Here is a 15,957-nt window from a genome sequence, read left to right as displayed (position 1 = left end):
ATATATATATATATATATATATATATATATATATATATATATATATATATATATATGGCTGCAGATAAATGAATATGTATAATTACAGAATACTGTAATTATACATGGTCAGGACCATGTCGCCCTCTCGTGGTTGGCAAGCATAAGTACCTTTTCTTTGAAGCCAGGAAGGAAGCCAATGGTGTTTGAAAACAGAACATTTCCTAATCTCATTTCAAGACTATAACAAAAAATAGACAATGAAAGCGAATTGTGATCCCTGTGTGACCTTCAATACTTCTACATCAAACGGATCTTTGCCTCCCCTTTGTATGTCTGCGGGAGTCTTTAGTTGATGTGAACAATAACAAGATTGGCTGTCTTCATGCTGCACTGCTTTGGAAGCACTAAACCGTTCCTATCACGGATTAAAACACAACAAATAGGAAAATGACAGATGAATGCAAACAGAAAACTATGATTGGGTCTAAATGAAAGCAGTGTTCTATCAAACATCTGTTTAATAGAAATGTATATCATATAATTTTCTTACCTTCTCAGTGCTACACAGTATTGGAATTAAACGATCCAAGTTCAGGTAAAAGGGAGGCTATTTTTTTCTCTGCTAAATCAAACACAGATACTAAATGTTTAAAAAGAGTGAATTGAAAGTGGAATTAAATTGTGAATTCTTATGAGGTTTAGTTTTGGCTTACAAAAGAAAGTCTGCTTGTGTCTGCGATGAGCCCTTCGTGAGCTCTTCTCTATTGTTTTTGATGCTATTTCCTCAGGATGGCTCTCACTTCTTAGAGATGTAACAGGAAACAGAAACCAGCTCGTGCCTCCTCAGGTCCCCGGAACTGAAAGTGGCAACAAAAAAACACACAAAAAAAATCTGCCATAAAAGAGGAACAGGACAAATTGGAACCTGCTTCTTCAAGATTCAGCCTCTTCACCTTCTTCTCAGTCACACTGGCCCAGCTTCGTGGAAAATATCTGCTGTGACAAAGTATGATATTTACCCCAAAAGTTGTTTTATGACCAACAAAATAAGGGAAGTCTCTTTTAAAATGCTTCATCGGTTCTATTCTACCCACTCAAGGGTGATAATAATGTAAACTGAACTTTTTGTGAAGCTGCTGGAGAAACCTTTTTTGTTGTTTGTTTCTGGTGCTGTTGGTTTGCAAAACATCTTTGGAATAAACTTTCATGTTTTGTTTCTTGCACCAGTCTTTCCTCATGGTTGGAGAATGCCTTGTTCGGTCACACAGATACTGACCGTGAACTCGTCCCTAAGTTTTTATGTTTTTAAACTGTTACTTCTACTGTTCAGATTCTATTTTCATAAATCCAGGTTCTCCAATCGTAGCCCACATTTCACTGAATTACTTTTTTATATATAACATTTTGTTCTCTCAATAATGGATGGCAATAATAATAATAATAATAATAATTAAAAAAAAGCCATGAAAACGTGTCAACTTTTTAATTATTTTAATAAACTTCTTTAGTTTTGTGTTAGAACGATTTAAAACTCTGGGCATCTTGCGTTTTTGGTATGCCCAGGTTGTTTGCTTTTCCTTTATTTTCCTACAGTACTCCTCTCTGAGGCGTTATGTCAACTTGATATGTGCCATCACGTTCCCTTGATGTTGTTAATAGCATTGGAAAAACAGCACTTCGTGTGAAACGTGCCCCCTTCTTCCCAACAATATTACCGCTAGGGGGCGGTGTTCCCACGTCTGAATGGCAACATGACGAGGAGATGCGCTTCTTTTTCATGCCAGAGAAGCCCTGAAAGCCGCTTACTCCCCAAAATTAGTCCTGAATTATACTTCACATGAAAAAGGTATAGAAATGGATGGATGGGTGGGGAGAATAAAGTAGTACCTACCAACAGGGATATTACTGTGTTTTACGTATGCCTTTGACAGCATCATAGAATGACTGAAATTGAGGTTTTGCTTTTAGGTTTACTTTGCTTAGCCAAGACAAGACAAATAACTTAACAAATTGTTGGTACACATTTACACAAAGTTATGACACGGCGTGAAAAAAACAGCTAACTCACAAGTTCAGCCAGTTCCAGGCCAAGTTTGTATGGCTAAGCAGATTTGTCTTATATTGGTTGACATTTCCATTCAAGCAGACGCCCTGCAACCCACCATAGCATCATATCTGGACCGTCAGGCAATACATTTGATAATGTCACAAAATATGTTTGCCTGACCTTCACATTAGCCACCTCACATTGCTTACGGAATACAAATCAGTAAATTAATTGTACAAACATATGTTTGTTCCCCGCTTATTTGGTCCAACGTAAAACTTTCCAATAGTAGGATAGTACGGCCAGGTGATTACAAGTGGCCATCTGCATATTATTTATTTATTTATTGGCATTCATAATATACAGCGTTAATATTACAGTTAGTACAAAGACAAGCAGGAGAAATGATTAAAGTAGAGGTGTATATATGACTTTTAGCAAAACTACCAAACTAGTAAGATTGTTCCATTGGTACAGCTAGAACATTGGTCAGTTCTGTTTAATCCTAAATTCTAGACGATACAATAAAATAATTGTCTGGAGCAAAACTAAAATTAGGCTCCTTTTTTATAAACATAGCAACAAATCTCAACATCTAAATTGTGTTTGTCATGGAGCCCCATTCAGCAACTTAGTTCGCTTCTGCCTCGGTCCGGCACCTGGTTCTGACAACCTTTGAGCACCAGGAACTACATGGGGTTGCAGATAGGTTCCACTTTTGTTAAAGCCTTCATCGTGGTGCAGCACGTGGCTGAGCAAGCGCCCCATGTATGGAGACTCTTGGTGCTAGATGCAGCTGTCTGGGGGTTCCATTCCTGACCCTGGGACCTTTACTAATTTTCTGATCACTGTGTATAAACACCAGCAGCGCTAGGGGAAAAAAAAAAAAAAAAAAAATCCAACAGTGATACAAAGAACGACATGACTTTGGACAGGACTCCACCTTAAGGATCAGGGCACTGAATTATAAAGGATCGTCAGTTTTAAACAGACTGAGGAAGCTTGACCCAAATAAAACCCACCCAAACAGATTCTTACAGCTGCAGCATCATCCAGAGCGCAGACTGCAAGCCTCCACAGAGGATTCAGGACTACTCGTGCTTTGAGAGAGGTTTATCTGATGGGGGGGGGACTTAAAGACTAAGAGCTGTGACAACCCTGCATTAACATTTATCGACGGAAAAACAAACACAAACGAGGCCTTTAGTCTTAGGTCCCTCTCACACGTTCCCGCTCGCGTTGTCAGCGCCGCCCTCGCAGGGCTGCCCCGTAGCTTAAAACACTCGCATCGCATTACTGTAGCCCCCACGTGTCACAGCGCCTCAGCACAAAAACATCAAGCCTGGCTGCTGCGGCTGCTGTGCGCTTCCTAACGCAGCACATGGTAGTTTCTGGGGGCCGCTTGTGGCGACGGGTATCTGCAGGCATTTAACCCCTAGCTTGCTTCATCGTTCGCTTTGCCACTTCACCAAGCGGGTCGAGATTAACATCTGCAGCTGCGAGCTACTGTGTTTTTGTAGTAAAGTGCGGAACGCTGAGAGGAGGCGTCGCTGCGACTGGAATCCGTCTGCTGCGTTCAAAGCCAACATGTCGACCGGCACAAACCAGGTGAAAAGCTGCCCCATCCCGACCAGGGTGCTCACCCTGAAGGACTGGTCCCAGCTGCCCGACTGTTACAGCCAAACACCCGGGGGGACCCTCTTCTCCACCACGCCCGGAGGTAAGAGGACGGCTCGTGACTACATTGTTGCCTCGCGGTTATTTTAATCCGTGTTTTAAAGTGTAACTATTTTTTTTCTCTTTAGAAAAAAAGATGTGGTCAAGTATTTACCTATCAATCTGTCTAATTCAGTTTTTAGTCAGTTTTGTCTAACTATATGTGGTCTCGCGATAACACGATTTATTGCAAGACGCACGTGGACTGACAGCATAACTATTGTCGATGGGAGCAGTCTGGGCTATGACCAGTTTACAGCCGTGTTTTAAGCAACAGTGACTTAAAATAAATCTTTTATCCGCTAGCTGACAGCTCTACCTCTGTATAGATGCCCACTAACACTACCCCGACCTTTTTATTTTAGTTTTTTTTTTAAACTTCCTAAATATTAAATATTAACTTATTCTGCTCAAACACCTTTGTGATTGTGTATAATTGTCCTTCACGTTCTAGCTGTGACTCGTTTCCTCCTGTATTGGTCTTTTTAATTGACTCCTAAACAGTGGTTTCCGACTGAAAACAAAAGGGGAGTCTTCCAACCCCGTGACTTGCAGAGAGGGTGTATATTTACAGCTGGGATTGGAGCCATCTGATTGGCCGGTGCGTCCATGGTGCAGCTGGAGGCCGTCCAATCCCCTCGCCTCTGAGGCCGAAAAACATACAGGGACTACCTGTACGAATGAAAAGAAGGGGAAGGGGTGTAAATGTTTTAATCTGCGGTGAATGGCACAGGAGGTTGGAAGTTGTGCGACGGATGTCTTTTGACTTGCATTCCAACCCACATGTTGCAGGGGTCTAGGCTACTTCTAATTTCTCCCCCTTTTTTTTTTTTTTTAATGTAAACGCAACAGACACGCCTTGTTATTCACTATATACCGAAGCTCCTCCTCCTCCTGCTTCCCCTTGTCCGGGATGAACCGTTCAAAACCCAGTTATTGCATAACATGTTTCTCTCTGCCGGGCTGATACCGAGCAGAACAGTTCAAACTCCAGTACAGAATAACATGAACTATACGGACCGCTCCCAACTCCCCTTCGTGACACCAAGTTTTTCAAAACAAGCCTTTTATGACCTAATTCCTGGGTGGGTTTTTTCAGCCTGGATGTACAGTAGTGGTAGCATGTTATGTTGTTTTTTTGTCTTTAGTTATGATGATGCTCGTTGAATAGTCATGCTGCAGGTTTATTTATTTATTTTTTGTAGTATGTGTGAATTTGTCTGCTTAGGACAAGGGTGTCCAAACTGTTCGGCACGAGGGTCGACATCAAGCCAGAAATACTCAAGGGCCAAAAACGGAATAAAAAAGAAATAAATAAAAAAACTTTTTTTTTTTTTTTAAATATATTGAATTTTTCTTACCTGCTCTGCAAAATATGATCGTTTTCATTAAACAAATTAAGTAATTTTAATTCAAGGCAGATTTTAGCGCACCAAATTCCACGTTTGAGTTAAAGATCTCGGAGCAATGTAGTCAATTCAATTTCAATTCAATTTTATTTATATAGCGCCAAATCATGAAACATGTCATCTCAAGGCACTTTAAAAAATCAAGTTCAATCATATTATACAGATTGGGTCAGATTATACAGATTGGTCAAAAATGTCCTATATAATAGTCTTATTTAGTACAAAATTAAAGAAAATGTAAAAAGTCTGGTCATTACAAGATGAATACCTTGAGTTGTACCTAACATTTTCAGTTGTAGGATCTTAATCTGTCTTTAATCATTTTGCCCTAATTAAAAATTAGGTTTCCATCTGCATCAGCCATCTGTGCTGGTCTTTAATGAAATGAAGTTGGGGGGGGGAATCAGACAAAGTATTTTTCCTCAAAGACTTAATAGTTTCAGGTTACATCGTTCCACACCCCTACATGCGAAGATACAGCGGTAACTCAGTTTACTTGCTTCAGTGCGGTCATGTGAGCGTCCAGTGTTTGCTCCAACCAGGACCTGAGGGGTGGATGTGTTTACACCAAACGTCCTCTGTGTCCCCGTCGTCACACAGGTACACGCATCATCTACGACAGGAAGTTCCTCTTGGACTGTCGGAACTCCCCTCTCGCCAGGACGCCCCCGTGCTGTCTGCCGCAGATCCCGGGGGTGACGGTGCCAGCCACACACGCACACCACACGGGCAAGCTGCAGGACCTCAAGGAGGAGGCCGAGGAGGAGGAGAAGGATGTCGGAGGTAAACGTTTAACTCCTGCTTTCTATTTTTTATTTTTTTTTCTTCCTCGCCCTGAGGCATCTCCATAAAGGATTTCTGGTCTGAGCTGTGCTCTTTGACGTTCAATTCAGATTTAGTTTGTCCAAAAGAACGGTGACATGCTCCAATACTTCATCTTAGATGGGGCTTTTGGATTTATTTTTTTATAAAAAAAAATGTTCTTGCTACTTGAATAACGTTCATCAACACTGCAGTGTTAAACTTCACCAGAATATCCCTGATTCTTCAGGCATATTTTTCTTGCACTTAAAATCTTCTGTGTAAAATGTCCTCAGCACACCCCCCGTGTCCGACTAAACTCAAAGATCTAAATTCTGTTTTTTTTTTTTTTTTTTTTTTTTTTTTTTTGTCTCCTCCCAAGCTGTTGGTAAACACGGCGCGCTGATAAGCCATGCAGGGTGTCTCTTCCCTCTGTTGTTCGTTAGGGCGTGGCTGCATGGGGGGGCTGATTATCAGATGCAACCCTTTTTTTTTTCATACTAATTTTCTTTTTGACTCTGTTTTTGCAGATGACAGCCAGTTTGAGATGGACATCTGAGCCAGCTGTATTCCCTCCTGTGGAGTGTTACGTTAAAACGCCTTACAAGTCATAAAGGACTCCATATGAAGCTTTTTTTTCCACCTTTTTTATTATTAAAAACAGGAACCTCTGGGGGGGAAGTAGCCAAATATAAGGTTATTTACCTTATAAAATTGGGTGTTAAATTGTTTTACTTTGGATGGATTGGTTGGTTGCTTGTTTCAAAGAAACTATGGAATCAAGTTTAAAATCTGTTTTGATTTAACCATTTTTTTAAAAAAAATCTTTTGTAAATAAGACACTTGTATTATGTTTTAAGTTGAGGATTATGGTTATTGCATTAAAATGTGTATAAAAGAGGTCTTCAATACATGGATCGGTTTGCTTTTTGTTTAATTTCCTCCATAAAATGAGGAGGGGGGGCTTTCATTGCGTGCCATTATGTGTATCCCTTACAGTCGGTGTCTGGTTTCTAATGAAAGATCAGCTCTTACTTTGTTTTGTATGGAGACAAGGAGTGAACCATTTGGAAAATAAAAAAAAAAAACTAAGATGCCATCTCGTGTTTTCTGTATGCAATGTTCATTTTTACAATACTGTAGAACATTAAAGGTCTTATCTCTGTTTTCCACCTACACGGTCATAAAGATGCACACATGCTACAACATGAGTTTCTCGTCTTGATTTTTTTTTTCCAACTCTCGTTAAGGTCCAATATTTGTCAATGTTTTATTTATTTTTTCTAACCCCAGATTTGGGAACGTGTAATGTCAATTTACATTCATTTAAGCAAGGAACTGCAAAAATATTTTGTCAAATCCACATAAACATGTTGAGCTGTTAAGGAAGAAATGGTTTCATGCATGGACTAGCTTGGTGTGTGTGTGTGAGAGACAGATGAGGCTGAGTCAGCTTAACGGTTGGCTTTACTATGCAGCGAGGCAGATGCTTAAGGCCATGTTTAAATCTCAGTGCCAAATGAGATACAGTTCTTTAGAAATGCAAGACCTGAACCCATTGACTTTCATGTCACAACTGCAAGCTTAGATGTATTTTGGAAGGATTTTATCAGAAAGACAAACAGTAGTGCACAATTACGAAATGGAACCCAAAGGATGCAGTGTTTACTTTTATTTTTATTTTTTTTGCAACTTCAAAATGCATTGCAACATTTAGCGTTTATTTCCTCTCACGCTCTCACTAGCTTTTGCATGCTAGAGGTATTTTATGTTCTCATCCACACAAAGTATCTGCTGTGGCGTTGACCATACCGCATATGCATCGGCCGCTGTAGTCCATTAACGGCGGCTTGTACGCTTCTGATTTACATAAATCTGTCAGCATGAACCAAATCAGCATCTACCGAGACTCAGATTAGTCAGGTTTCAACAAACACACACTTCAGTGTTTCCTATTGGGATTCACAGACCATTACAAAATTGAATTTTTTTTTTAATAATCCGTGATTTCCTTGTAGATATAGCTTCGTTTGCCCATCAACTAATCAGCTTTCGTGTTCCTTCGAAAGCAAATCTGCAGAGGAGGATGCCGCCTCCTCCATGTTTTACTGTGAGGATGGTGCGTTCTGGGTGATGTGCGGTTTTCCCACCACACGTAGCCCAAAATGTTAATTTTCCATCTTATTTGACCGGAGGACCAACAACAATGTGCACGACCCTTTTCACATTTTTATTTCTGATTAAAATAAAAGTAAAGTTTTTGCTTCCCTTTCACAACCATACTCTGTGTTGGTTTAGCACACAAAGCACCATAAAGGTTGGTGGCTGTAGTGAGAGAACCAGGAAAAGTTCCAGAGGCGTGAATAGTTATCCAAGGGAGTGAGTGTGATTATTCATGTTGGGGATTTAGTGTTGAACTCTCCATTATCACCACACATCTAACAGATGAGATACGGTGTGGTTTCTGTGTGCGGCACATGGACCCAGTTTAAAGTGCATTTTTAGACACCAAAGACCCACCCAGCCCTGTCTACGCCACACATTCCGCTGCTACCCTCTTGAATCAGTATGATCAAGGCTGGGTCTGCTCGCTCGTTCCAGATCTGTAGATCTGTAGACCCTGATGGGAAGGGGAAGGCCCGGTCGTTAAGAATGCGAGCAGCTGCAGCAGCCTGCGGGCCAGACATAGCCACGCAGCGCATCTTTAGACCGTTCCCCCATGGCAGCTGTCTCGGATTTGTAATCGTAGACAGTCCTTTCTAGCAAAAATATTTATTTCAGCTCTGACGAGGACGTACTTTGGATTTTATAGATATTGCTGATGTCAAGGTACATCTCTAGGAGCGGTGGAGGCAGATAGGCAGTTTCCTGTGTCATGTGACTTGGGTGATATAGGTCAGTCGACACAGCTGTTCCCGTCCAATGGCCTGGCAGACCCGCCGGCCATCACAGCTAAGAAGTGACTCAGGATTCATTGTTTTCTCGCCTCATAACAAGATCAAGAGGCTTAGTCAGCATTTTGCCACTGGGAATTGTTTAGGGCGTGTTGAGAAGAAGCTTCACTATATTTAGGAAGAATGCAACAAAGAAAAGGGTCAAAAGCCACTTTCATCGGGTGAAGCATGAGTTCATTGGGCTGTATTTGTAAGGCACTTGAATAAAGTAAGAAAAAGAGCTGATGCCATCTGACTTGGATTAGCACCATGTGACCCTGATCTGATTCTGTGCTTCCCAGGGATTTCACTTCTTAATGTACAGATGCAAGAACAGACAAAAACAAAGTACATTTTCTTGTGCATGCAAACCCGAGACTTCCTCTACATGAATATTTATTGGCACATATGGTAAACAGAAGATTATTTAGACAGAAAATACCTAATCCCCTGTAATGTAAAATGCCTTTTCTTCCGTATGCACATTTATTGGTAAAGATTCATCAAGCATCCAACCAGCAAAATGGCCCCCGCAGCACTATGCTGCTGCCAACTTGTTTGACACTTGAAGCAACATGTGAAAGCGTCCTCTTGACTTTTCCAAACCTTTTTTCTTGCAACAGTGCCCAAATAGTTCAATCTTTGTCTCTCCTGCTCATAAAACATTGTCCCAGCACGCTTTCGGGTCATTCATTTGGAGAGGTGAGTGTCAGTTTTGGAGATCTGCAGTCAAATGATATTATTGTAGCAGAAGCTTCATGGTATATAAAAAAAGAAACAAACACGTAGTTGATTGAGTTGAGACTCGCAAAGGGACTTTTAACCAAATATTAAGCATGTAAATATTTGAGCCTGAATAGATGCAAATGATTCACCAGCACCGTGGAAAATGCTTGCCCTAACAAAAGCGTAGCCTAACAGTCGCTCAGAAATCAGACTTTTGCCTTCATACACATACACAAAAGCACACACATGCCCACATTTTCCACTTTGCTGAAGACTGCTGTAAAGGCTTTTATCGTCACATGAGGCTGCTCTGAAATAATACTGTAATCCGCAGACAGTGTTACTAAAACCTGTGAGGCGTAATGTTTTTATGACCCCGGGGCTGTTTAAAATGACTTGTTCATTTACTGTAGGTATTTTGTGGAAAAAAAAAAAATTCAAAACAGTGCTCTTTAAAGTGAAATGTCTCCATTTGCTAGTTGAGAACTCGGCGAGCCTTTGAAATGAATGCACACGTGTCTTTTGCACTTAGACTTATCTCAGTGGATGTCGGTCGCTTTGATGGAGCACGGCGCCTCCAGTCAGTGATATTCCTAATGGTTGGTTTTGAAACACTGAACAAAAGGGTTTAAAATATTAGTGGAATATATTTTTTTTAGATCTGCTGTCTAATGAGATGTGGCAAACTCTCCTCCGAGGCACAAGCCCAGGGCTTAATGACATTGTCTGTTGTGCAGCTTCTAACGCTGAGCTGGAAGAAGAGAGGCAGAGAGATATGAGGCGACAGACAAAGAAACACACAGAAGCTTCAACTGAAAGGTCCAGTTGCATTCATTGAGATCGTTACACTTAGTTCAAATTTCACTGCATAGGTGTAAACCGTGTAATCTTTAAAGTTCCAGCGAGCTCAGATTTGTGTTGCCTCAGCGCACCTGCAGTGGAGACCAGAAGATTACCTGTTGCATTGTTTTTTTCTGTCCTATTCGGTTCCGTACGACGAAGAGAGAATCCACCAATCTGTCTACATGGGACGGCGGAACCAACATCTTCAAAAGCCTGCAAGTAGACAGAACAGCTGTGGGCGCTGACGCCTACTGGACAACGGAAGAGGACTGCTGGAACCCAAATCACAAAGCCAAGCTGGTTCTGAGAAAATAAAGAGTGGTCCGACCTGACAGTATGCCCCCCCACCCCCCGTTGTTCTGTTCTAGGATCAAAGATGTTTTCTGGCGTCAGAACCTCCTGTGGTGTGTTGTTTCTTTAATGAATTTATCATCAAGATAAATAAGTCTGATTACTAAAAGGTTGAACGTTTGTCAAATGATAATTAGTTCCAATATAGTGATTCACATAAAGCTGAGCTGTCAGTTTTATGCAAACAAAATCATTTTAGAATAGTCATGTTTTTTTTTTTTTAGAATAGGTGCAGTTAAAATCTGTTGATAAAGTAAAATTATTTTATCCTACAAGGTAATTATTGATAGACTTAAAGCTGGTAAGAAAATTGAGAATTTTGTAAATGAGACTGAAGAGATTTTTAAATATAGATATGATGGTCCACCATTCGTGAGTCTTTTTTACAGTCCTAAAGAAGCATCAACCGTGGATACTCTCTGCTTTGATGTTCAGAGAAGGGTCACTGAAAACCAACTCCATACCATGCCACAAGGTCACCGTCGTCTGTCACAGACACGTGGCCAATGCGCTTGTCATGCCATGCGCTTTGCAAACGGACCAGAAATAAAAAGTTCTGCTTGACTTGGTGGATGTGCTACAACAAAACGTTGTTAAAGTCATTTGTAACGCTTCTAAGCTAAGTGAAACGTTTTTTAATCTTTAGCTGTAATGTCATGTATGATGTGCCCACATTTCTTTCTGGAGCAGCTGTAAGGCCCTGCTGAAGGCAGGAGGGCCCCAGCCAGTGTATGTTTCACTGAGCGTATGACGGTGACGCATGAGCTTATCGGCTCCGGCATAGTAAGAGGAGCGAAGAACCTTCATGAGATCCACCTTCGTGTTGTTTAAGAAGACAACACACATCGTTTCGAATCTATAAAAAAAAAAAAATTCTATAAATGTTGACGATTTTTGGTTCTCGTCACGCGATCACCCATTATTTGCGCGTACTGCCAAGAAAAACTTTGAATCAAGCACATTCGCTTGTTGTTTTGGAAAATCTGGGCCTTGTGGTACTGTAAACAACACTGGAGACGGCCACGTGTTGCTTTTTCCCCCTTGCCTCTAAATGAACCCCTTAAACTCGGGTTCCTTTGCTCGGGTAAAACTGGAGTTAGTCAGGGGGGGCTCTATTTTTGTCCACAGCTCCCCGTTGAGGCTCAGGAAGCGGGATCAGGCCGGATTGCTGGGGCAACCTTGTAAACAGGCACTGCAATACATACACAGCCTTGCTCCGTGACCATTATAGAAGGGAAGGGGACTTTAGGCAGAACATGTGCTGGAATCTATAGAAGAACACCTGCACATTTCACATTACGCCAGCGATCAAGTATGCCCCGCTGGGAAATAGGCCAGTGAGGCGGTACTGTGACTTTGGTTGTGAAAACGTTTCAAGGAATAAAACGATTCCTCGATTACCGTTGCACTTTGAAATCAAATCTGAGGGACAAGCTGTCCCAAGCTACTTATGTGACACTAGATTTGTTTTTTGAATGGCAAAATAAGTAACTTTTATCTCTTTATTTCCCCACGCAGGTTCAGATGCATAGAAAGAAATATGATATAAACAACTTTTTAAGGAAATTCTTTGTTAGTCTTGCATCATTGTGGCATACTTTCTGCTCAGTTAAGCAGTTTCCCTGGCTGTTGCACAATCTCTGTTTTGCTACACAGGTTACAGTCAGACCTGTCTGTTAAAAGCTCTTGCCAGGTTATTGCTTAATGTGCAGAGAGCGCTTTTGACCACCGGTTTCTCCGTCCACAACATTAACTTTTGCCAGAAAAGTCTAGTGACATAACTTACAGTTCAGAGTTTTTGACTATTTCATACACCGCGGGCTGAAATAAGATACGTGCTACTCATATTTGTTGTGCAACTTTACCGTGAAGGTATTGCAACATCATCTGGTGTTTTTGCAGAACAGATATTTCCCTTTCAAGCTCCCCTTTCAGTTGCTCCATGCATGCTAGGGCAACGTTGTTATGTTCCTCAGCAACTCTCGGGTCAGTGTTTAGAATGAGAACTACTTCTCTGTTGTCTCGCCTGATAAAATCAAGGTTAAATAATTGAAAGACAGAAATAAAATGCAATACAAAACATGAGGGGCTGCACAGGGCAGAAGTTGGTAACGGTGTTGCATTGCAGCTGGAAGGTCCTAGATTCAAATCCCAACCTGGGGTCTTTCTGCATGGAGTTTCATGCTCTCCCTGTGCATGCATGGGTTCTCTTCAGGTACTCTGGCTTCCTAACCTGGCCAGCTGGAGTGATAACGTGTAGCACTGTAGTTCTACACACTGATTCTCATGTGTCTGTGAACCTTCATCTTGCAGGCAAAGTTACTGGCTACCTCTCACAGTCCAAAAACCTGACTTAATGTTTAATTGGTCTCTCCAAGTTGTCCTTAGTTGTGTGTGTTTGCCTTGTATGTCTACTTTGTCCTGTGATGGACTGGTGACCGGTCCAGGGTAGATCTCACCCAGTGATTGCTGTAGATTGTCACCATACCCATAATCATAGTGATAATCAACAGGTAAATTGTATCTATCATCACTGTCTCTACATCTGTGTTGAAATCCTGGGTCCAGTCCTATTCAATAGCTACATCCTATCTCAAAATATTAGAATATTTCCTCAGACCAAGTAAAAAAAAAAAATTATAACAGCAAAACAAAATCAAACATTTGAAAATGTGCATTAATGCACTCAGTACTTGGTTGGGAATCCTTTTGCACAGATTACTGCATCAATGCGGCGTGGCATGGAGGCAATCAGCCTGTGGCATTGCTGAGGTGTTATGGATGCCCAGGATGCTTCAATAGCGGCCTTTAGCTCATTTGCATTGTTGGCTCTGGTGTCTTTCAGCTTCTTCTTCACAATACCCCACAAATTCTCTATGGGGTTCAGGTCAGGGGAATTGGCAGGCCAATCAAGGACAGTAATGCCATGGTCAGTACACCAGTTACTGTGAGAATCTTATGTCGTCTCTTAACCACTACCATACTTGTGATTTAGTTTACTGAACCAAGCTGAGTGTTTTTCAAGGCTCAGGAAACCCTGCAGTGTTTCGAGTTAATTAGACGATTCAAGTGATTAGTTGAATAGCCTACTAGTATTCTTTTTCACGATACTCTAATATTTTGAGATAGGATATTTGGGTTTCTTAAGCTGTAAGCCATAATCAGCGATATTAAAACAATAAAAGGCTTGCGATATTTCAGTTGATTTGTAATGAATCCAGAATGTATGACATTTCATGTTTTTTAATTGCATTACAGAAAATAAAGAACTTTATCATAATATTCTAATTTTCTGAGACAGTCCTGTATATATTTATATGCTATGTGCTATACATACATATTCGGGGCCCTATAACATCTATTTCAAAAGGGCAGCATTTATTAAACCTGAACTTCTGATAAAAGACAAACTTTAATGTCAGTAGAAAATCTACCCATCTTACTATTTTACCACGTTATTGTGTCACTAACGTCCAACCAACATTGTACAGAATGTAAAAATGACATAACATGTTGTTGCCAGCTGTGTACTTCGTACTTACCTTTGACACTTGAAGTCTACTGTGCTGACAGTGCACCTCCTTCACTAGTTAATGTAGGTCATTTGTCTTCAGTAAGGTAGCATCACTCTAATGTAATCATACAAGTGTTTACTTTGAATGAGTTTTTGAAAATGTCCACCAGTCTCCTTCACTCTAGCTGTAAGCCGCCTATCTCAAATCAAGAGAGCGCACACTCTCTGTCAATACATTTCAGCTAGGCACAGAGGGCCCTAGGCTATAAGCCACTGCTGTCATGACAAACAATAAGAAGAATGGCACGTAAACAGACTGCTTCTTGGTGAGCAGAACATGGAAACTGTTGCAAAGACATACTAGGAGCATCGTTAACCAAAAAATAAAACATCCAGGCACACTCTGGGTCTCTTTGTTGTTGTAACTGTTGACTTATTTTCACTCATTGCTGTGTTAAAAGACGTTGTTTATGTCCTGTTTGTGTTGAAGGAAAGCAATGTTCAAGAAGGGCTGTAGGTGCACTGCGCATGCTCCGTCTAAGAACAGAAAGTCCTGGTCTGTTAGGCGTGAAACACTTAAAAGTTAAACAGCAACTACAATATAGATGACAATCTTACATAAAGAACAGCCGCTTCATGGCGTTTGATATTCAGTGAAAGCTCCCCCAGGGCAAGGCTGACATCTGCTGGTAAGGAAGCAGAAGTGCACTTCACCCAGCAGGTCAGCAGTCATCCAGCTCTCAGACAATGGTTTTAATCGTCGGCAGTGAACATTTCTCTGACATACATTACATTTAGTTGAACTATAAATGACACACAGAGTTTGTGATGTCTTTAAAAAAAGGCAGATGTTGAATTCCTTCTATTTTATCCCATAAACCATAGAAATTAAAAAGGTTTGCCCTGACACATAGATATTTAAATATTAAATTGCTTGCTGCATTGCCACAGTTTGCATAAGAGAGATAACACGTGCTCTCACTAACAAACAAAAGCGCCCTTAAAGCATCAAGGGGTTTATGAGCAATTAAATATTAAAATAAGATTGGATAGGCTCTACCAGTTTGCTGCTTTGGTTAGGTTTTGTCTGAATTTGAATGTTTGTGAATTAAACAAAAAAGGTGTACAATAATTTTAATTGCTTTTAATATTTTGTTAGTAGCTGAAGGATGAAGAGTAACAACGTTTAGGATTGATGAATAAAAAACATTTTGTCTCAGCAAATAATGACACATTTTGTGATATTTAGAAAGAAAAAAACTTCTGAAAAAAAAATCTGAACTTTTGCACATCCCGTCTGACAAAAGTTTTTCTAAAACTCAGAAAAACTGTTTTTGATAAGTCAAATAAATGTGCATCTGGCCTCATCTATGTAAATTACCGTTTAAAATTTAAAACTTTTATTAAAGGTTCCATAGTCATAATAGATTTTTTCTAAAATCTTAGTCAATGGTAAGATCCTAAAAATACATTTATTTGATGTAAGTGAGAGCTTTCCCAACATTTGCTTAAAATTGATTCTCTAAGCAGGTTTTATCCCTTGTTTTCTGCCCAAGCAGCTCAATTTCTACTTCTACACTACATGCAGCTCAGAATATACACTGCTATGTAAAAGTTTAAAAACCACACCAGCGC

General features: G+C 40.5%; 1 protein-coding gene across 1 annotated transcript; it reads left to right on the top strand.

Moving 5' to 3' along the window:
- Positions 1-3,347: 3,347 nt before the first annotated feature.
- eif4ebp3l (eukaryotic translation initiation factor 4E binding protein 3, like) lies at positions 3,348-7,054 on the top strand. Its single transcript, XM_012869895.3, has 3 exons — positions 3,348-3,749; positions 5,755-5,937; positions 6,486-7,054. Exons 1-3 carry the CDS (start codon positions 3,617-3,619, stop codon positions 6,512-6,514), a joined length of 345 nt encoding a protein of 114 aa, XP_012725349.2. The 5' UTR covers positions 3,348-3,616; the 3' UTR covers positions 6,515-7,054.
- Positions 7,055-15,957: the final 8,903 nt, after the last annotated feature.

This window comes from Fundulus heteroclitus, chromosome 23 (genome assembly GCF_011125445.2).
Source record: "Fundulus heteroclitus isolate FHET01 chromosome 23, MU-UCD_Fhet_4.1, whole genome shotgun sequence".
NCBI lineage: Eukaryota > Metazoa > Chordata > Actinopteri > Cyprinodontiformes > Fundulidae > Fundulus > Fundulus heteroclitus.
This window is presented reverse-complemented; position numbering and strand designations above follow the sequence as displayed.

What these genes read in the sequence shown, in the direction of transcription:
- eif4ebp3l (XM_012869895.3), top strand. Translation starts at nt 3,617, where the DNA reads ATGTCGACCGGCACAAACCAGGTGAAAAGCTGCCCCATCCCGACCAGG. An exon ending in CTTCTCCACCACGCCCGGAG is followed by an intron (nt 3,750 to 5,754) that starts GTAAGAGGACGG and finishes GTCGTCACACAG; the next exon opens with GTACACGCATCATCTACGAC. An exon ending in GGAGGAGAAGGATGTCGGAG is followed by an intron (nt 5,938 to 6,485) that starts GTAAACGTTTAA and finishes CTGTTTTTGCAG; the next exon opens with ATGACAGCCAGTTTGAGATG.